We start from the raw sequence: 22,563 nt of genomic DNA on the forward strand, positions 1-22,563 counted from the left end.
TATGTTTACATTTGTCATATCTTTTCAGATAAGCAATGGCAGGAATGAATCGAATGAGCATGATGGAGCAAGTCCATCTGGGTGGAGAGGATGAAGAAGACCTCTACTCAGGATTTAATGAATATAATGCCACTCTGGACACGGATGTAAGAAGGGTTTCTCTTAGCATTTAATTCCTTAATATCCCATTATGAAGCTTTGTTATAATTATAAGTAGCCATACTTTGCCCTGAACATTGTAAGTTTTAAAAAATACTACTTTTTAAACAGATCTTGCAATTGTTTTAGGAGAAGAATGAAATTTCTCTGAGCCTTTAAAACAGTAGTTATATTATGTAAAGAGTGTATTGACCATTTGTCACTTGTGCTGGAATTGTTGTCACCTAATTATAGCCCACTTCACAGTATAATATTCAGGTGTTATAGATGAAGTTATACCTATGCCCTGGTGTAATGTGGGCATCACCCTGTGATAGAATGATGATAGGTTGGGTTATAACTTTGTCTTCTGTCAGGAAACCAAAAAGAACTTTAGAGGTGCATTGAGTGAATATAGGTTTTGAGATACTCCTTTGTCTTAGCCAGGTTAGTTCCAGTGTTCTTTTGTAGCTCAAGGTGAAAGGTATGCATCAAGGCATCAAATACAGTGTGACCCCACTATAACAAGGTAGTTGGGGTCCTTAGAACCCGACTTATAGTCCTTTAGCTGGAAATAATTATGCATTTACTTAAAATGTGAAAGGGTGGGTAGGTAATAAAAATGGTCACAAAAATAAGTGCTTTTGATTAAATGAACAGAATGCTAGAAGTTGCTAGAACTGATATTTCATGTGGAACACTATGTGTGATGCTTAGCTTAGTGCATGGAGTAAGTTGTTTCCATGGCCTGACATAAATCACTTGCACTTTAATGGACAAACAAGAGTTATATGTCTTTGGTGTAAAGAAGTTAGAAAATTAAACTCGTGGCAACCATTGGTTCTAATCATCTGGAAATTTAGCCACTTCAGGTATGCCCAATATGCTTCTGGTAGGGGACTGCAACTTTTGCTGGTGGGGACTCCTGTTTTTTCCAAAATAGGAGTCCTGGACTCCTAGTTTTAAAATCCTAGCAAAACCTCTGCATGTATGTATATAAGAAATCAATGAATTCGAGTATAGCTCACATGTTATCAAATTTGTATATGACTCACATCCCGTAAAGCACAAATCACACACATATAAAATATTGGTAGTCTTCGTTTTGATCTATATCTGATTGTCACTAAATAATTTGCTGCAAGTGTCACAAATAGCACATGGCTATAGTTGTGTACATGTACTTAAATTGGCCTATCATCTTGCTGAGGTTACCTAGGGGATGAAGCTATTTATAGAGATATTAAAACATGTGAACAAATTAAAAAGATTAACAAACACCTTTGCAAGATACCCCATCTTCAGTTAACTTGACCGCCAGATATCTATAGTTTCAAAATATTGGAAATTTAATTTGCGTTTTATGCAGCTGTTGGTAGCCAGCAAAAGCATATTTTTTCCTGAAAAAAATGAAACTTTTACTGCACAATAAATATGTTCAAGTCACTTTTTAATATGCAAAAATCCATCAGATTCCATTACTTTTATTTTAATTTGGTGCTAACTTCCTTTGATGAAAATTTGTTATTGAAGATTGTAGTTGGCTTTCTTAGATGAAAGGCGAATATGTTATTGAAGTTAACACTAAAGGACAGCATTGGAGGACCAAACAGATATCCGTTTCTTTTTCGGCAGAAACATGAAATAATTGTAGAACATTGAGACTGAATTTTTTTGATTTGCTTAGTATGTATGCAGAGTGATCAATGCTTCAAAGGTAATCACTTTTCTTTGAAGTTTTACAAAACTTTTTTGTGTGTAGTTTTGAAAACAAAAAGAATTAGCCGTCATTTATCCAGTTGTAGCAGTTAGTGTTCCTGCCTTCGAAAGTTGGTTGATTGTAGCTAGTCCAGGTAGCATGCCTATTGGATAGACTAACAAGTAAATCTCTGTGCTTTTTTTATTATTCATATTTTTTGTTGATATTTCTGGTAGTGGAGTGATGCTGCCTTCCACACATGCATCAGAAGTTTAAAATAATAACAGGTGTTCTGTTTTGATGATGATGTTGTTGTTGTTGTTATAGGGTTTAACGCCATTTTCAGCACAAGATAGGCTATACATGGCAGCCAGTATTAATGGTGGCGGAAAAACCCGGAAAGAACCACCGACCCACGAGAAGCTACTGATGAGCTTTCTCACATATCCACATTGGCAGAGCCCAGGACTCGAACCCACGCAGACAGAGGTGAGATGGCAGTGATCTGGAACGGTGAGCGCTTTAGACCACTCGGCCACTCGGGGCCCATGTGTTCTGTTCTGACAGGGATTACTACAGAAAATGTGAGTGTTCTGAAAGATTTAATTCTATGAGTGAAAAGAAGAAGAATTTTACTTACCATCCCCATACAAAGGTCATTCAAAATAAATGTTTTAATTACTAGCAAGCAGCAGATAGTCTGACACTATTTTGTCCTGAGATAGTGCCTGCCTTGTCCGGTTGATCTCTGCTACCAGAAATGTCAACAACAAGAAAAATCTTACAGGCCAAATGTCAGAATAAGATGATTATTATATAACATTGCACTGTTAAGATGGTTTGTTAATGTGAACAGAGAATTTGTTTATCTAACAATAAGTAAATTCAAGTGCATTTTATATCAAGTTTGCGGCTTCCTTTTGTTATGCCTCTGAATTTGAACCCAAAGTTGTATATACAAATTTAAACAGCCAACAATGTTAGAAAAGGCTCGCCAGATGGTATATTTTGTCTCCAGGAAGGAAATTAAATTGCAATTTGCATCATTGACAAAGCCAGCCCAATCACTGAATAAACTTTCTATGCATTATTTTTCATACTTCTAAGATGAAAACCTTTTTCCTTGTACAAGAAAATTACATGTACATGTATACAAAATTGCACGAGCCATGCCACAATCATCTTGTGTTAGAATTCATAAACAATCTGTTCCTCAAAATGATAGTAGACTTTTTACACGTTACTTTTCATACTTTTAAGAAAGAAAACAAATTTTTGTGTATGAAAAAATATGTATAAGAAATTTCGGGAGCCATGCCAAAATCATGTTATATCTGAATTCATATTATAATGGAGCATGCTATAATGGGGTCACACTGTATCTGGTGTTGATGTGAACTTAATTTTGCACATTCATATGTTTTGATAGCTGATTTATCACAATCTCTCTTTTACAAGTAAGCAACTATAACTGCTAGATTTGTGCAAGTTATTCCTTGATGATAAAAACGTACCAACTTGTGTTTCGAAACTTAAACAATAGCATGTAAATTGCAGTTGGTGCTTTAAGAATATAGTTGGTGATCTGAATATTTTAACTGCCACGTGTACATTATGTTCTTCATAAAGTCAGTTTGAAACATTAGTGAACCTGTCTCAGGGAAGTAATGATGGACCTTGCTGTCAGGGAAGTACCACTTTGTTAGGTTGTTTGTTTTCGTAAACCATTGGGCAAAATATACTGAGGAAAATATACATTTCATAGCAAGCAAAGTCTAAATATTATGTTATTAAAGATTTAAAATGTTCAGAAACATATGGGGCAATGCTATGTTGTGGAATTTAAGAAGCGCTGTTAGGTCTAAATTTTCTTTTTCTGACTTTGCTCATTTTTGTGAAAATACAAAGAAAAAAGCAGCAAAGCAAATAATATTTAACCAGTACCTATTGTTCCTAAAAGTACATAAAAAAATAATAAAACCTTACATTTGCAGTTTTATCAGTGGACTGTTGAGCATTGTAATGAAGCTATAATTATAGCGAGTAGTTACATGAAGAAAACCCCTCTTTCTAAAAATAGATGTACTCACATGTTGGCTGTGTAGATTCAGTTGGAAAGAAGGGTTTAGTTCATTCATATACTGACTTTGTTGCTTCATTATGTTGTCTATAAATAGTCACTATAATGTTTTATCGGCAACAGAGAAATTAGAAGACGGCCATTTGCCCTCATGTACATGGTGCAGGGGTTGTTTCAGACAAGTTTAAAAATCCTTTCAAGTGCCATTTTATAGTGAACTTTCTGACAGTTAAAAAAAAAATCTTGATTAAGGGTAGTTGAATAAGCATTTTTACTAATTTGCAGTTTCAGTACTGTAATCTAGTTACTCAGTCACAATCTATAGCTTCTGTTGTTCTCTTTCAAAGTCATACAGCCAAAGTACACTGCATATAAATGTGGTAATGTTTATACACATACCAAATATACATACAGCTAAGAAAATTGTATGCTTGAAACTAAATTACTGCTTCAGACCAGTGTTAAATGCAAATATGCATACTGGAAAACAGAAGGCGTAATTCAGATAAGATAATGAAAACACAAGCACACATTACATTTCTTGCTTGGTCCCATTTTCTCCCTGTTCAGCTGTCTCTTCTCCCTGTTCTTTCCAAAAGGAGAAGTCACTTCTCTCTAAAATTAAAGTTAAGCTTGACCCCTGAAGATAATCCACTAATTTGCAGAGTAGACCTCAGTTTGGGTTTGTAATATCCAGTGGAATTACTACCTACTGAATAAAGTACAAAACTTTTCACCTAGCTTTTTTTTATAACATGGTCACACCATTAGGTGTACTATTATTAGGTGTGTGAAAATGTTGGAATGACCTTGATATTTGAAATATGCTTTGTCAGTGCAGAGAAGGAGAATTATTTTGATGTTGGCATAATCTATACATATTTAGGGATAATGAATTTAAGTGATTAGAAAACACAAAGTTTTTATTTCAGCCATTAGACATTAATAAAGGTAAGAAAATATTTTAAAATATATGTAAGTTGGAGTATATGCATAATTTGTTTATTGCTTTTCATGAAATTTGAATTGTGTCACCAACAAACATGCTTATTTTTAGTTGTATCCAGTTGAATAACATGATTGTACTTTTTTGTACATCTTATTTTCCTGACTTAATCTTTGAATCAGAATGTCAGACTTGTAGATGTCCATTGAATCATGCTGTTGAACTTGTGTGAAATGTTCAGTGAATCAGACTGTCAGACTTCTAAATGTCCAGGGAGAAAAACTGTCAGACTTGTGATTTTCTTTACAGGATTTGGCACATGATGTAAAGTTTCAAAAAGCAGTCCTCAGAACAAGTCATGGTAGAAGACCACCTCCAGTAAGTTGTATATAATCATATTTGTTTTCATTACTTACATCCAGTACCTTAATATGATTTTAGCAGAATAAATGGTTTGACAGAAACCACTAAACTATAAAGTAGATTTTAACTGAACAAGAATTATTAGAGTAATTCAGATAATCAGGGAATGACAACTCCTACACCCATATAGCCTCAACAACTAAATATCTCTACCAGTTTTTCTTAGTAAAGGCCGATTCCCATGCATCCTCTTGCTAAGCTAGTAAGTCAGACTAGGTTTTGTCACATAGTGCTGAAGCAGGAGTGCAGATGATCAAGTGAGTATTAGAAATGTTTGGGTGAACATAGTGTTTAAAGAGGTTTTTCAATGATTGATGTTCATATAATCAAGACAGTACTGTACTTCATCATGGGACGACTTTTGAAAACCTTTGACTGTTTGGTATGTTACTGTTTGTACTTTTTTATAATGTCCACATTTATTTACTGTTAGAGAGAAGAAACAGTAATATTTTCATATTTCACTGGATATTTAAAATTATATTACTTAGTAAAGAATACATTATAGAAATAATTATTGCTGATATTCTTGTAAGAGGTTCATATTATAGTATTATGAATTAACATTTGTTAATATGTATTGGTTGATATCTTACTTAAATTCACTGTAAAACCTGAATTTTCAGGCAGAGTTTAATTAGGGCATTTGTATATATACTGAGATAATCTGAAACAGTTCTGCATTTCACTGATCTGACGTTGTAATTAGGTTAAATTTTATTCTTATGATTATGCCTCCCCATCAGTTATGCAGACTCTTACAATATTGTTTCATTTAATTTCTAGACTGCAAGCCGAGGAGGTTTGACTGGAGCAGCTGGCCTGAGGATGGGCACAGCAGCCAGAGGTGGGAGAATGGGCATGCCCTCTTCCATGGGCCGCCCCATCACTGGGGCAGTTGGCCAAGATGGCCAGGCTAGGCCTATGACAGCTGTTAGGGCTGCTGGATACACATCTGCTGGAAACAGAGGTACTGTATATGAAAACTGACTAAAATACTGTAAACTGTTTATTTAAAATAACAGATATGATGCAAACCATTTGTCCTTCCATGGGTAGAATCAGAAGTCTGATGACTTTGAAGATGCTAGGAGTAAAGTCACAGGAGATGGAAATGTGATTTTCATTTCAGTATGGCAAGTCATGTTTCCTTGGTCCTAATTTCATGAAACTTATTTGGGAGGCTGCACTTACACAGGGACAGCTTCTTAATAATTTTGAGGCAGACGTGAATGGTCAGGGTTACTGGAGTCAGCTTTTGGGGGGTTTCTTCTTGGTCAGTCAAGTTCCCTTGATCCAGTTTTCACTAAAATTCACCAACTGTCTACAGTTGGACAGATGCACTTTGCGATTCATTTTGTGACCTTGGAAGTTAAAGGTCAAGTTCACAGCAGCTAAAATTGTTGCTTTCTTCAAGTTTCCTTACATCCAATTTTTATAAACTTACTCAAGAAAGGCCTACTCTCTGTTGGGCCTACAGTCAAAAGAGCAGAGGTCAATATCACTGGATATGAATAGCAAATTATGCTAATTTGAAGTTTGTAATAGATATAGACTGCTGGGAGGATCATTCATTTGTCAGACTGCTATTTTTATTCAATGCTTCTCTACACATATCCCCAAAAGAAAAACATTAATTCTGTGGCATTTTAGAAGTCATGTTGATAAGCCATCATTTCCATAGTAACGAATGAAAATGCTATGCTTTATCATGAAAATTATGAAAATACCCCATTGTATTAAGTAATTAGAACTGTATGGTGCATGAATTAAAAGGCTGTTAACTAACCTATATTGTTCTGATTTTAGTGTATGTGATGTAATTTTTTTAAAGGCATATTTTAATGTATGGTAAGAAATGCTATTTGAAGATTTATCTATAAACTAATTTCTACAATATTGATGGTAAGCATTCTCATTTTAACTTCTAGGGTCTGGATTTGATCCCTTGAACCAGGCTAGCAAAGGTCCTGCTCCTCCCCTTGAGCCCAAGCCAGAAGATAGGTAGGAAACACAGTATTATATAGGCAACATAATTAAGTTGCACAAGAATTCTTGCAAATTTCATGATTGAATTCCCATTGCCATTCAGATATTATGACTGACTTGTTTCAGTAGAACATATGTAGGATCAAGGAAAGGCACTTTTCTTGTGGAGTATAGCCACACATAGATGCAGTTTATAGTTTTGTATCACATGAAAACTACATGAGTAACCAGAGCAACCCAGAATATATTCTTAAAAGAGTTCTTCCTTGGGTTCTACCATTGGCAGTAAATGGAAAGTAAATTCTGTCATATTTACTTTTGGTATGGGTTTATTTATTTGTTGCTACAAAAACTGTATTGCATATAAATATACAGAAATTGTATTGCATATAAACACAAAGTAACAGTTTGCATTTCTTTAAGTTTGGTTCATATGTGTTTAAAGTAAAATGCAATCAAGAAAGATTGTCCTATTCTCTGGATCCTAGTCAAGAGTAAATGTAGAATTCCACCATTTATGTGTCCATTTTAAGGTATTTTATTGCAAGGCAAACTAATTTTTTTCAGGTTTGGCACAATTGTAATGTTATATGATTACCATTTGTCTTGCCTTTTAAACTTATATTAATATTTTGTCACCAGCTTAGGCACTGGTGTGATAACTATAACATGGAGATTGTAACAGTATAATGTTTTGGTTTAGATAGGTTTGATGGAGACGTGGCAAATAGAAGCAAATGTAAAATGGGAACTTGTGCACAAAAAAGTGAAAATTTTTGTAATGATACATATGTTACTTTTATATCAGTAACTATATAACTATGGTACTTTTACTTATGTTTAGAAAAAAAAATAGGTGGACATAGTATCTGCATATCTATCCATCCACCCATCACACTTTTACTTTTGTTCTATAACATTAAAGTTGTTTGAGAGTAAGGAATGGAACCTGGTGTAGTGATACATCATAACTAGAAGGTGTGTTGCTTACCTCTTTGGGGGTTCTGTCTTCAATGTCAAGGTCATTGCTCGCTGTTTTATGCATTCATCACACTTTTCCTTCTGTTCCATAACTTTACAGCTGATTGAGATTGAAGGATGAAAAATGGTATACTTTTACATCACTAGAGGGTGTGGTTGTACCACATTAGGATCCCATATTCAAGATGAAGATCACAGCTCCATCACCCTTTAATTTCTGCACTGTAACTTTAAACTCATATTAAAAGTTTCCTGTCCATTTCCTTTAACTAAAACTTCACAGAATTGTTTTTTTTAAAATCTCTTTCAGTCCAGAAGAAAAGATAAGACAATTGGAAAAGAAAGTGAATGAGCTGATAGAAGAAAGCTGTTTTGCAAATAGCCGTGGAGAATATAATCTGGTGGGTAGAAAATTTGCCAAACATATTAACTTTTGAAAAAGATTTTTATTTGTTTTCCCTGCATTCCATTTTTTTTATCTTCATATAGTTTTAAATATCCCACATTTTTGTTTCAGTGAAGGAAAATACAAAATAAAGTCAATTCATTTTTGTTTTGCTGGTATACATTTTTGTAACTGTGCATTCTATTTCAATTTTTTCATTGAGTATGGGGTTCGTTTATTCTACAAACCCATGATTTTTCATTGGGTCTTTAAATTTGTGGTTTATGGAAACCACAAGTCCACAAAATTTGCACCCATGAAAAAATAGCGAATTCACAGTATAAAAAAAAAGATATGCAGAAATGTTTGATTCAACATATAAACATTTATTTGAGGAGCTCAGTAGCTCAGTTGGTACTGAGTATGACTCGTGATCAGGGAGATGCAAATTTTAGCCTCCAGTCCAACAAATTTTTATACTTTCAACAAGGTACCTTGTTTCAGGTCAACTTGTTATGTCTTTAAAAAGATTGAAATGCCACATTGCTGTTGTTGTGGAGTTTAATGTCATTTTTCAGCACATCATAGGCTATACATGGTGGCCAGTATTAATGGTGGAGGAAGAACCCGGGAAAACCCCGGAAAGAACCACCGACCCACATTGAAGAGATTATTGTATTTTTAAATGATAATAATAACTATTAATCTTTAAAACTTTGCCTAATTGTACATACTTACATATTTATTTTGTTATTGGATATTTCACAGCTGTTTAGTTTTTATGCACATATTTCCAAAAGATATGATGGCTTATATGAGCGAAGATATGTTTAGCAGCTTACTTTTACAAAAAACTGTTTCACATTTTACTACCTTGCATTTGAAATCCTGTTTCAAAATAATTTTTGAGATTTGCTTTTTCATTATTGTGCTAAGTTTGGTTAAACATTAAGATATACATAGATACATATTTTTTGCCCTTACACATATCAATATCTTTTCCAGGCACTTGAAAAAGCCAAAGAAGCTGGCAGAAAGGAACGAGTTCTTGTGCGGCAACGAGAACAGCTTTCCATGGGAGATCAGATCAACTTGGATCTCACATATTCTGTATGTAACAGTTTGTTTTGACATAATTTTCAAATCATCATTTGATCACAGATATACTAGTACTAAATTGCAGTGATTACGCTGTTTAATCTTGGCTCATATGGATTACTTCTTTGTCAGAAGTTGTATTTAGTATATTCTATGCTGTGTAAAAGCCCTTTCTTTGTTAGTATCTATGATAATAGACCATGTGCACTCAACCCAGGTAAGCTTACTGTGATTTTTGCTATCAAATACATTACATGATTGCATTTATAAACATTAAAAATTAACTTCTGTGATCTGCCATATCCAGCCCTCCTGAAATTCACTTTTCCAGTCTATATACTGTATAGACTATTACCAATGTTTTTTAATGGGAAATAACTCTTCCAAGATTATGCTGTGATTACCTTTCACAAGCTGACCATCTTTTGTGTTGAGAGTACTCAACCCAAAAGCCTTGGCAGTGGAAACTCTCTCTCCTCCCCCCTTCCGGCACACTGTTTGGATTCCAAAAATCAGAAATTAGTCTTGCACAGAGCAGGAATCAAACTAGACTTGAATTTTAGGGAGAAGCGCTTTCTCCTTTTGGACAGAACAGGGAGAAGTGAGAACTGAACAGGGAGAAGTGGGAGCAAAGCAAGACAATATATATGTATATATATAGTGTGTGACCCAGCTGTAATACAGTAGTTTGGAGCCATAGAACCTGACCATGTAATTGACTGAACCGTGTTGTAAGCAACCAGGAGGTCAGTTAGCTGAAGAAAATATGCACACAGAGATTTAAAATATTAAATAATTTTGTCATAGGTCATATAGGTCTGAATTCAGTGGGGAAAAAATAGCACAATCACGTAACAAATGATGAAGCACATTTACTTTTCAGTACTTCCCAACAGTCATTAGAGACACAGTTCAGGTCTGATAACAGGGATTAGTACAGAAAATGTGAGTGTTCTGAAGGATTTAATTCTGAGTGAAAAGAAGAGGAATTTTTACTTACCACCCAAACACAAATGTAAATATATTAATTACTAGCGAGCGGCCAAAAATCCGATGAAAGATAAATTATAAGATAATGCCTCATCCAGTTGATCTCTGCTACCAGAAGTGTCAAAAAGAGAGGATATCTCATAACTTATACTACTCATGCTAGATGTTGACATAAGCGGATGATGATATAACAATGCACTGTTAAGTTGGTTTGTCAATATGGACAAAGAATTTGATTATGTAACAATAGATAAATTTCAGTGCATTTTGTATCAAACTTGTGGCTTTCTTTCATGGGACCTCTGAATTTCTCCACTCCAAACCAATGGTTGTATAAACGGCCAACAATGTTGCCATCGAACGAAAAAAATCGCCAGACATTTTGCCACCAATAAGGAAAACAAACTGCAATTTGCTGCATTGGAAAAGCCCTGCACAATCGCTGATTAAACATTTTACACATTGTTGTTTGTATTTTTAAGAAGATAAAACTTTTTGTGTATGAGAAAAATGCATATAAAATTTCAGGAGCCATGCAACGATCATCTTGTATTATTCATACGTGATCTTTTCCCCAAAATGAAAATAAACTTTTTACATTTTTCATACTTTTAAGACTTGTTTCGGTGTATGAGAAAAATACATCTATATGAAATGTCGGGAGCCACACCACAACCATGTTATATCCGAATTCATGTTATACCGCAGTGTGCTATCGTGAGGTCACACTGTATATATGTGTTTGTGTCACTGTGTGTGTGTGTTGTTTTCATTCTCTTTTTTGAACTATGCCATCTATTTCCCAGTATGCATATTTGCATTTAACATTGGTTTTAAGCAATACTTTATTTTCAAGAAGAAAGTTTTCTGAGTTCTATCTATATTATGAACACATCTGGTGCATGTTTAAAAACTATCATATTCATAATCAGTGTATTTTGGCAATATGACCTAAAAAGTGAATAACAGAAGCTATACATTGTAGTAAATTTTAACTGAGTAACTAAATTACAGCAAGTTAGTACAAATGCTTAATCGAGGCCGTGAGTGTCCAAGTGGTCTAAAGTGCTCACCTTTCCGGATCAATGCCATCTCACCTGTCTGCGTGGGTTTGAGTCTCAGGCTCGGCTAACATGGGTATGTGCGAAAGCTTGCCAGTAGCTTCTCATGGGTCAGTGGTTCTTCTCGAGTTTTCAGGGTTCTTCCTTCACCAGTTATACTGGCTGCCATGTATAGCCTATCTTGTGCTGAAAAATGGTGTTAAACCCTACAACAACAACAACAAATGCTTAATCTACTACCCTTAATCAAGAACTATTAATTTTTACATTTTGAAAGTTCATTATAAAATGGCAGTTCATTATATTTCTAAACTTGTTTGGAACAACCCCTGCACCATGTACATGAGAGACAATGCACATGTCTTTCAGATCATACTGTTCATCCTAATTTCTTTGTTGCCAAGAAACCTTTACCTTAACTGTTCATGGACTACACACTGAAATATTAAAGTCAGTATATGAATGAACTAAACCCTTTTTTCAACCAAATCGACACAGCCAACATGCAAGTGCATCTATATTTAGAAAGAGGTATTTTCTTAATGTAACTCGCTCACTTCATAGCTTCGTTACAACTATCTATTGATAGGATTGCAAATGTAAGATTTTATTATTTCTCAGTTACTTGGTGTAAGATAAGGCATTGGTTAAATAGTATATGTTTTGCTGTTTTGATTTCTTTATTCGTATTTTCAAAAACAATTAGTAAACTCAGAATACAGCCTTGACCTTACCGTGTCTCTCATCAATTTCCACAACATAGCATTGCCCCATATATTTATGACCTCATAATTGCAAATTAAAGCTAAATCTTTAATAAAGTAATATTTAATCTCTGCTTTCTTACAGACTTTATATTTTCCTGAATATATTTGCCCAATGGTTTACAAAAAGAGACAACCTAATAAAATGGTACTTCCCAGAATAGCGATGATCGCCATTACGGTTCCAAACTGATTTTATCAAGAAAATACATGCGGCAATTAAAATATTCATGTTACTGATTATATTGCTAAAACTCAAATTGCTATTTACATAAATTTAAGTTAGAAACACAAGTTTGTATGTTTTTATCGTCAAAGGATAACTTGTGGAAATCTGGCAGTAATAGTTGTTAACTTACTCAGGAAATGGCTAATGGTCAATCAGCTATCAAAACACATGCCTGTGAATGTGCAAGAGTTTGTAGGCATAATTGATATCAACACCAACTATTTGGTGGCTACATTTCATCTTCAGCTATATATAGCTAAACCCTGGAACTAACCTGGCCAAGGCGAGGAAGCATCTAAAAAAGGACAGTCATTCAACGTTCCTTTTAAAAAATCACAGGGTGAAGTCGTTTTTGCTTTACTAAGAGAAGAAGGCGAAGTTTACACTTCTTATGTGATTTAGTCACCCACTTCGCCTTGTAGCCTGACCCCTGAGGAAGGTTCTGATTGCTTCTGTCAAATATGATAGATACTGAGTTAACAGTCTACTTTTTCTAGTGATAGATGTTTCCAGGAAGATCAAGCCTGCTCAAACGGACACAACAGACTTCTTCATCCAGAAGGCTTATCATGGAAAAGAGTTCAACACTTCAAATATGGGGAGGATCTCACACATTTTGTTTCACTTTGAAAGCATTCAAGGGAAGATAGTGTCTTTATAAGCTGGTGCAGAGACAACATTGTTCTTTTGCACATCACAGTTTTTCAGTTGGCCACTTTCTTTGTATGGAGAAGAAATTAAAACCAGTTACTATTAAATACTACCCATTCATGATTTTCGAAACCTTCAGACATGGAAGAGTGAACAATGTCCCTAATAACTCTGACTTGTTGATCAACTTTTATTTCAGTGGGCCCCAGTCACACATTGTTTCATGGGTTTTTACATGGTGTAATGTTTCAGAGGTAAGCCTGTGATTAAAACAATTGAAACTGATGTCTACAAGATTTGCCTCCTGATAGTCTTGGCTACATCTTACAGGGTGTATGAATTACATTCAGTCAACCTAAACTATCTTCAGTTCTGCTTAATAATTGTGGTGATTCAAAGGAAACAACATAGATTCATTGTTAATACCTGCTTACCATCTGTGGATAAATAGATTGTATTCATTCATTACTCTCTTTGAAATGGGGTTAAAGAGGAAAAACAACATACCTCCCCTCAAGCTTTTTATAGTGGGTGGGTGATTAGCTCAACATATTTTAAGATTATCACAGGATCAGATATGCCTCATGAAGATATCATCTCATGGGATTTGAGCCGTATCTGTGAGCCTCTGTTTGATTCAAAACATTATTGAAGCTGTTGGTTGACATGCTTTGTTAAGTTTCTCAAAACAGCATTAAAATTAGTGTATCTGTTAGTGGTTGCCCAGAGGCCCGCCAGACCTTGCTAAGGCCAGCATAGGCCCGTCATGGGTATTAGTTTTAAGCTTTCATTGGATTCACCCAGAACATGACCTTCGTAAAGAAATTACATGTTTTCCAATACCCTTGGCTTAGGCTTCATGGTAATTACATTCTGACAGCTATTATCTCTTGGTTGTGCTACGTCTTATTATTGAGAGCAGTTTTATCCTTCACACAAGTACCCATAAAATGACTTCAGTCAAAGAGTGACCAAGGTAGAAGTTGAATTTTTGTGCATTTCATCCATCTTTTATCTGTTTTCTGATCTGGTGATGTATTTGATGGATAAAGGAAATTTATGTCAGAAGTTTTGTTTCTCCAAGAATACTTGCTTGATCATATTACTGTTAAGCACTTACTCACCTTCCAACCAATGTGGGCATCCTTGTTAATGTACCACTTACTCTCCTTCCAACCAATGTGGGCATCCTTGTTACTGTACCACTTACTCACCTTCCAACCAATGTGGGCATCCTTGTTAATGTACCACTTACTCACCTTCCAACCAATGTTGACATCCTTGTTAATGTACCACTCAAGATTAAACTTAAGAACATTCAGCATACGTGTAGCCACCTAGCAGTGACAAGGATTGGAAATTATGGTACCATGGAAGAGTTATTTGCTATAGTTACCATTTATGTAGTCTATATGATATATAGATGAGAGAAACAAATTTTTTTCATTTTTCCAAGAGGGCTGTATTTGGGAGCTAATGGAAGCAGAAGTTAAATTTTAGCATTTTGTTGCATTCAAGTTTCTATTCCAGAGAAACTTGTAAATTAGGGTTAAAATATGTAAAGAAATGATGATTAACAATATAATTTTAGTATTCTTTCCCAGATCCTGACATTATTTAGATTACATGCAACATAAATTTTAATTGTTATCTCTTCATTTTGTACTTAAAGCCCAAATTAACAGTGTACTATAAAATCAAAGTATTTTAGCGCCATCAATTTTCCTAGAATTCGGTAAATTTACAGTATTCATGGCATCAGATGTTCACAGTTGGTAATGTACATATCATTTAATTATTTTCTTACTAACCTGCATAAAAAATTTTCTATTCTGATGATTAAGATCATGACATATTTGCTCCAGATTATTGCTTTTATTCAGGAATAGAAAAGCAGTGTGATACAAAATATACATACACACAATACATTAGATAGTTTCAGTAGAATTTTAAAAGGATCTAAGGGTAAATAAAATTCATGATTACTTCTGCTGTAATAATAATATTAATATTATTTTTAACAGGTCTATTTGTACTTGGCTTTTGTTTATGTATCACGGTCATCCTTACTCAGTGGTCACATGTTCACAATGGCTAATCTGATTTCCCCAACAAATTATCCTGTAAGTAACTATCACCTGCCTTCCACGAGTAGAGGTCAAGTGTCTAATTACCTAACACTGGCTTCTTTCTACCTTAAGTGGTCATTTTAGCAGTATCTACAATGACCACTCAGTCTGTGCAAACTGAATTTATGCATAATGAGGAAAGCCTTTTGTAGGGAAAGGAATACCGTGTGAGTTGATGTGCAGACATTTCTTATCTTGCTTGCACTTGTAACTACAATCATGTGGACAGTGTAACTCGAATGTGTCAATATGTCCATGTCAAAAGCAAGGCAGATTTTATAATTATGGTAGATATCTTCATCTATTTGCTTGTGAATTAAAGGAATCTCTAAAGAAAAGGTTTGTCTTTGAAAAGAGATACGGGTCACACCCCTTTTCATTAGGATCAAGAGTTATTCATTATTTAAAACTTGTCTCTAAAGTTAGGTCTAAGTTTTAATAAGTCGCAAACTAATAGCTATATCCAGCTTCTTTGGATTTCCTGTGCATCACAGGCATTTAACTTAAGATGTCTTCCAATGAGCTCAATGAGTTGAGCAACCGGCTTATCCAAATAGTATTTTGAAGCATGAACAGTCGTTTCCAAGTAAAACTGATACATTTTATAGTCATATATAAGTTGTAAGTCATTAGTGAATTATTATTTTGTCATGGTGCACCAAACCAACTCAGTGATTATTTTACGTCAGCAATGATATAATTTATAGGATGGATTAAAGTGACAGAATACAGTAATCATGTGTAGGACATGATTTGATAGAAAACATATATGCATGATTGTGTTGAATAGTGCACATCAAAGAATATTGATAGTGTAATAATAATAACAAAAATTGTTGCATGGTTTTTGTTCACAAACATATATTAAAAGGTAAATTTTCATATATATATATATATATATATATATATATATATATATATATATATATATATATATATATATATATATATATATATATAGTCAGTATCTTGTTTTTAGAGATAAAAGGTATTTCATTTTTCTCCACTGTGATTTGATTTAACTTAGGGAGCACTTCCATGTGGAGTAGTAAGTTCCTTTTCAAAATCAGTTGATATTACATGTTTTTATTCAGTATTATTATGTTAAGGTACTCCATAAAAATACATGCCCAGGGTATACGAAGGAAGACAAAATACATTTATGAACAAACTTGGCTATAATACCTGATTGCATCACCCTGGAAAGTGTATGCAGCAATGATATGGGTTTGGCTTCTGCTTTTTAGAAATCTATTGGACACTTCTGTGATTGAAGATTTTACTTAGTCGTATAAGTATTGCTGGTCCTTTGGCTGTCAGATTCAAATAGACGAGTAGCAGTTTTCACACTGATATACCCAGCAAAACAAAAGCTTTGCTGTCAGTGGATGATATACACAATTCTTTATGAATATGACCAGCTCTTGTTAATAAAAGATATCAGAATTCCCAGTTTTGTTTTTCAGATGGATGCCTTTTTTAAATCTGTGTTGAATTCTGAACAGGCATATGGTGTCATTCTTATCTGTCCATCTGTAGGGTTATCTTTTCTGTCAGGCCTTTTGCTCAGATCATTGTGTCCTTAATTCTGTCAGGCATTTTGCTCAGATCATTGTGTCCATAAATTAATGTATTTCTAATTCATCAGTGAAAAATGTGTAAAAGAAAGTAACATGTCCATGGAATTTGAAAGTTAACATTTGGCTTGTTATTGTTATGCATTCTGCTATCAAGGTTGCCTTACTTTTGAGGCAAGCTTATATTCCAGACCAGATATTTGCTGGTGTTTGGAAGTGTTCTTTATAAATATGACATGATGTCTGGCATTACAAGTTTCACTTTAAATTTCCTGTCACGTAAAGCAGTTATTCACTTTTCACACATATGGAAAAGATTTTTATTTCTTTGAGCTTTGTACACATTTTTATTGTCTGAAGTAAAAAGAACCTGCAACATTTTTACTTTTTTTTAAAAAACATGCATACCAGAACAAAGTTTTAAATTAATCATGGTATATATGTGGGATTTTTTTGTACAACAACTGAGTATTGTTAAATTAGATATGCTTTCGTATGTGACTTACATGAAAGGAGGGAGAATGGTCAAATAAGGCATGTACATGTTACATACAGATTAAGATTACTATTGTGACTTACTTATGGGAGTACTGTTTTCTATATACCATATATACTTGCTTGTAAGTCAAGTTCAACTGCAGACTGCATGGACCTAGTTCTGCTGTCATGTAATGTGCCAAATCTTCAAGATCTATACGGTATTTTGGAGTAATCAGTAGAACAAATAATATAGACCCAAATAATGGTCTATATTTCTTGCAGATGGACTTGACTTATAAGCAAGTATATATGATATGTTTCTAATTTATTCAAATACTCTCGCAGAAAGCAAGACTTTTGTTTTGTCGTACCATATGCATTGCATCAATCATGGCATTGTACTGAAGGAACCATTGCATTATGCCTGCAAAATATGTGACATTTAAGGTTTTTCAAGATTAAGTAGTCATTGGTTATGGTCCATTTTCTGTTTTTAAGTCAATTCTTGTTCAGTAAAGTATTTTTTTGCTCATCAGTTAATGAGTAGTTTTTAAAGTATTTGTTTATAGCTAAGTCCGATGTACTGAATGAAAGCATCTTGAAAAGGCCATACACAAGACTTGCAATCTGCAGAGTTTGTTTTATTTGCTGTTTATTCCTTTGTTAAACCACAGTGAGAGAGCATTGGAAGGCAGTTATTTTAGATGTCTACAGTAATTTTGCTTTTCAGTGGCATGGTGCGTTCTGTCTAAATCAGATCACCAGTCTAACTGATCCAAGTGCCTTCCAACTCTTTTTTTACTTCTGTGATTTTGAAAAAGATCTTAATGTTCTGCAGGCTTTAAGTAACTTTCTGATCGTGATTTTATTTTGTTTACATGCCTAATGCTCTAATGTTTTTCTCTAAATCAATGCGGATGTATTCATTATTAATTTATTGATTTATTTCTTAGGAACCTGTATAAGTCATTGTAGTGGAAAGAAACTGCAGGAAATGTTTGAGTTACTTTTCATACTCTTTAAACGTTACTATTTTTTCACAAAATGTAATGAAGCCATTAGTACTTGATATGCATGGGTTGAGTGCCCATGTTCTATGATGGATTAATTGCATTTTCCTGCTTCACTTTTTTTTTCTACATATTTACCCACTCTTTATTTTTCCTTTTGGTTTACCCATTTTATAATACTGTCATATAACATACAGATTTAGCAAAATCTGTCTTCTAAATTAGGGACCTATATAACAGTGGGGAGCAGTTGAATGTTATAAAATTTGAGGATTGATTGGATTTTGTTTTAATTGGATTTTTACAGTTGGAGACCCTAAGAAACAGAATGATGTTCTCAAGTATTTAAATACAAAACAGTGATTTCTCCAGGAATATTTCACAAAGAATGGTTATTTCTCCCTATGGCATAATTTCATTGTGGCATTGATATGGGGGAAGGGATTTTTAGTTTTTAAAAGGAGAGGGTGCAACTTTTATGTCGGAACAGTATCAGTGTTAGACCTATACAATACGTTTTAAAATATGTGATAAACAACATTAAGTGAATAAAAAATAAAACTAACAGTGGGTCATCATCATTATCTGCACAGTTACAGTGATGTAATGACATTGGCACTACATGCATTACAACTGAATGTAAAATTGTTGACCTTACTCCTGTATACTTCAATTGCATGCCCACTTTTGTACATCCCTGGAAACTGCAGTTGGTAAAGTGCTTTTATGAAAGCATCATATTGCTTATTTTCAGAAGAGCCACATAGTAGGCAGATGATCTGGAGGTCAAGTGCTTACATCAAGCATGTGTGGCCTTCTCCAGAGCATGGGCCACATAAGCAATTTTTAAAGCCACCCCTATAGTGTAAAATTGTGGATACAACCAGATCATGAGCTGGGACCATAGGTTGTACAACCAGATCATGGGCTGGGAACATAGGTTGTGCAACCAGATCATGGGCTGGGACCATAGGTTGCACCTGCCTGGTTTACATGACTAGATTCAGCTCTGTTAATTATAATGAATGTTACAGGTTTCTTTACACTTTTGTTAAGTTTAATGTACAGCCATTGTACACTTGCTATGTTTTTTTTATGGAAAAGTCTTTAATTTAGCTGGAATTCATGTATTCACACATCCTAAAGAAAACATTGTCAAAGTATTTGTTCTTTTTCTGGTGTCTGTTTGATCACTGTAAACCAAACAATTCAGATACAAAATGGTTGCTTCTATCAAAAGATCCAAACATTATGTAAAATCCTAATTATTTGCAAGTTGGCACTTAAAATTTCATTGGTTTTGTTGTTATAAACAATTGCAGAAAATATTTCCAATCATTGAAATATATGTGTGCAGACATTACACTTGACATTCTGATGTTTTCTGGCTATATTATTTGTAATGCAGAAACTCTTTTTTTCAAACATGCTTGTTCTCTTCAGGTTTTGTTCAACCTTGCCAACCAGTATGGTGCCAGCGAGATGTACAATGAGGCACTTAACACATACCAAGTTATTGTCAAGAATAAAATGTTCAGTAATGCAGGTTAGTTATTTACATTTGAAATAAGGAAGTAAAAATGTATATATATTTATTATTAAACCAGTTAGTTTACATGATATTTTTAATCTTCTTTTTCTTGAAGTGAATCCGTAATTTTTATTAACTTTTCTCAGAATCAACTGTCTGAACACAAAGGTGATTGCTGAGATTGAAGTTCTAATTGTTAAACTCTTTAAAGATGTTTTGCCGTTTATCCTGAGGGGCCATATATTTATTCAGTTAATTGCCCCCCCCCCCATTGGAATTAAAAAAATATAATTAAAAAATAATAAAAATTGGAATGAGTGAGTTTAAAAGAAAGTTTGAACATAAAAATACAAAAAAGTATTTTGAAAACATTTGGATGCTGCTGGCAGTTTTGAACTTGCATGGTAAGCATTACACAGAAAGAAAGACAAATGTGGGTGTTTGTATATAAGATATTTATTTAGAATAATTTTTCTTTCTAAAGTTTTCTCAACTATTCCCATTTTATATTTAAAACTAAACTTTTAATCAGTTCTGTATACAATTAGGATTGTGCTGGCATGCCATTAAATCCTGTATGTAACTTAACTTTTAATTGGCACTATATAGTCAACATTGTGCTGGCATGCCATTAAATCCTGTATGTAATTTAACTTTTAATTGGCACTATATAGTCAACATTCTGCTGGCATGCCATTAAATCCTGTATGTAACTTAACTTTTAATTGGCACTATATAGTCAACATTGTGCTGGCATGCCATTAAATCCTGTATGTAACTTAACTTTTAATTGGCACTATATAGTCAACATTGTGCTGATGTACCATCATACCCAATACGTGTCATGTATTATTAATTATCTTAGTCTTTCGGTTTTTTTAAAATAAATTTTCAGCTGACTCAGGTTACCTGTTGCAATGGTATTGTGTAAAAAGTGGAAACATTTAGTTTTGGAGTTATTTGTTCATTAAAGGGCAATACTTTTTTTAATTGGAGTCATTTTAACAAAGGTTCCCACTGTTACGCTCTGATTTTTCTTTTTCAGGTCGTTTGAAGGTGAATATGGGTAATATTTATTTCAAACAAAAGAACTATCCGAAGGCAATCAAATTTTACCGAATGGCCCTGGATCAGGTCCCAAATACCCACAAGGAAATGAGGTACTTTATTGCAATGAGTAAACTTATTTTTTAATTACAGTGTGATTTGTTTATGGTATAAATATTTGAATCCAACATGTGGAGAGTTATAAACAATGTTTTGATCTTTCAAAATATTCACAATATAACACTTAAGTAATTTAAAAACATTAGATTGCTCTAAATTTTACAAATTTCAATCCATTTCTTCTTTTGGTAAATGCAGTTGCTACCTATGCTGAAACATCACTGATCTTAGTGTTGAGCCTCACACCCATCAGCAATAACAATAACAACAGTACTACGGGCATCTTTTGCTTTGCACATATTCAGGATGAATCGAAATCAATCATCCCAGCTGGATAATTTTGCTCAGAGTAGAATGATACGACCATATGAATGGTAAATTAATTATTAAATAATTCTAATAATTGTTTCAAACAAATATATATATATTTAAGTAAATAGACATATCTGCTCTAATGGTCACCTTTATGTAGAGATGCATGGTCTCAACAGCCATTCACATTTTCCCCTGTGAAATTTTTCCTCTATTAAGGTAATGTATTAAATAGTCAACTACTTTCTGTGATTAGTGGTTTGGTGTTTCCTAACCAAACTGGTTTCATACTGCTTAAAGGGGTCACTCATTGACTATGCAAATAAAACAGTTATTTTCCTAATAATGCTTTGTTTAAGAAAAGACATGTCATGTGAATTGATGTGTAAGCATGCCTAGTCATGTTTTTATTCCCTGTACTCATATGGGTCTGTCAGTGTAACTTTAAACTGATTAATCTCTCCCTTGTTATTTTGAAAAATTTGAATAAAGGCACAAAATTGCTTAGAAATTCATTTTGTGGCTAAAAATCCAAGGTATATCATCATTTACGTTGCCCCTTCCTCTGCCTCTACTTTAACACTTGTTTTCTTTTGTGGGGATGTGCTCATCATCATGTTAAAATCTGTTTGTGATTATTGATTAACAAATGACTAAATTTACCCCAAATTTGCTTTAGTTTATACAGTTGTATCATTCAACAAGTTCTACAAGTGTTTTCAGCAATATATTAATTTGGGAATCAAGATCATGGTAAGCTCTTCCAGTGTATTGTTTATAATGCCACACATCAATTTCAGCTTTCAAACACTGCTGATTTCCATCAGATAGGTTGATGGTAACTATTTTGTTATTAAAAGAATGAAAACTGCTAAAGTGTTATAAAAGTATAGAAAAGTCTGCTTTAGTTTGTATGCCTAAAA

At 33.8% G+C, this 22,563-nt stretch overlaps 1 protein-coding gene across 1 annotated transcript in view; it reads left to right on the top strand.

The window, feature by feature from the left end:
* Nucleotides 1-22,563, top strand: part of LOC149797191 (intraflagellar transport protein 88 homolog) — an 81,527-nt gene that overhangs the window by 3,436 nt on the left and 55,528 nt on the right. The window contains exons 2-9 of the mRNA XM_089961871.1: nucleotides 29-146; nucleotides 5,173-5,241; nucleotides 6,073-6,256; nucleotides 7,218-7,290; nucleotides 8,567-8,657; nucleotides 9,647-9,751; nucleotides 20,074-20,176; nucleotides 21,207-21,321. Of these exons, the coding sequence (XP_089817997.1) occupies nucleotides 36-146; nucleotides 5,173-5,241; nucleotides 6,073-6,256; nucleotides 7,218-7,290; nucleotides 8,567-8,657; nucleotides 9,647-9,751; nucleotides 20,074-20,176; nucleotides 21,207-21,321 (851 nt within the window). The 5' untranslated portion in view covers nucleotides 29-35. The remainder of the gene's footprint in view (nucleotides 1-28; nucleotides 147-5,172; nucleotides 5,242-6,072; nucleotides 6,257-7,217; nucleotides 7,291-8,566; nucleotides 8,658-9,646; nucleotides 9,752-20,073; nucleotides 20,177-21,206; nucleotides 21,322-22,563) is intronic.

Source organism: Sinohyriopsis cumingii, chromosome 6 (genome assembly GCF_028554795.1).
Source record: "Sinohyriopsis cumingii isolate HCF-2022 chromosome 6, ASM2855479v2, whole genome shotgun sequence".
In the NCBI taxonomy this organism is placed as follows: domain Eukaryota; kingdom Metazoa; phylum Mollusca; class Bivalvia; order Unionida; family Unionidae; genus Sinohyriopsis; species Sinohyriopsis cumingii.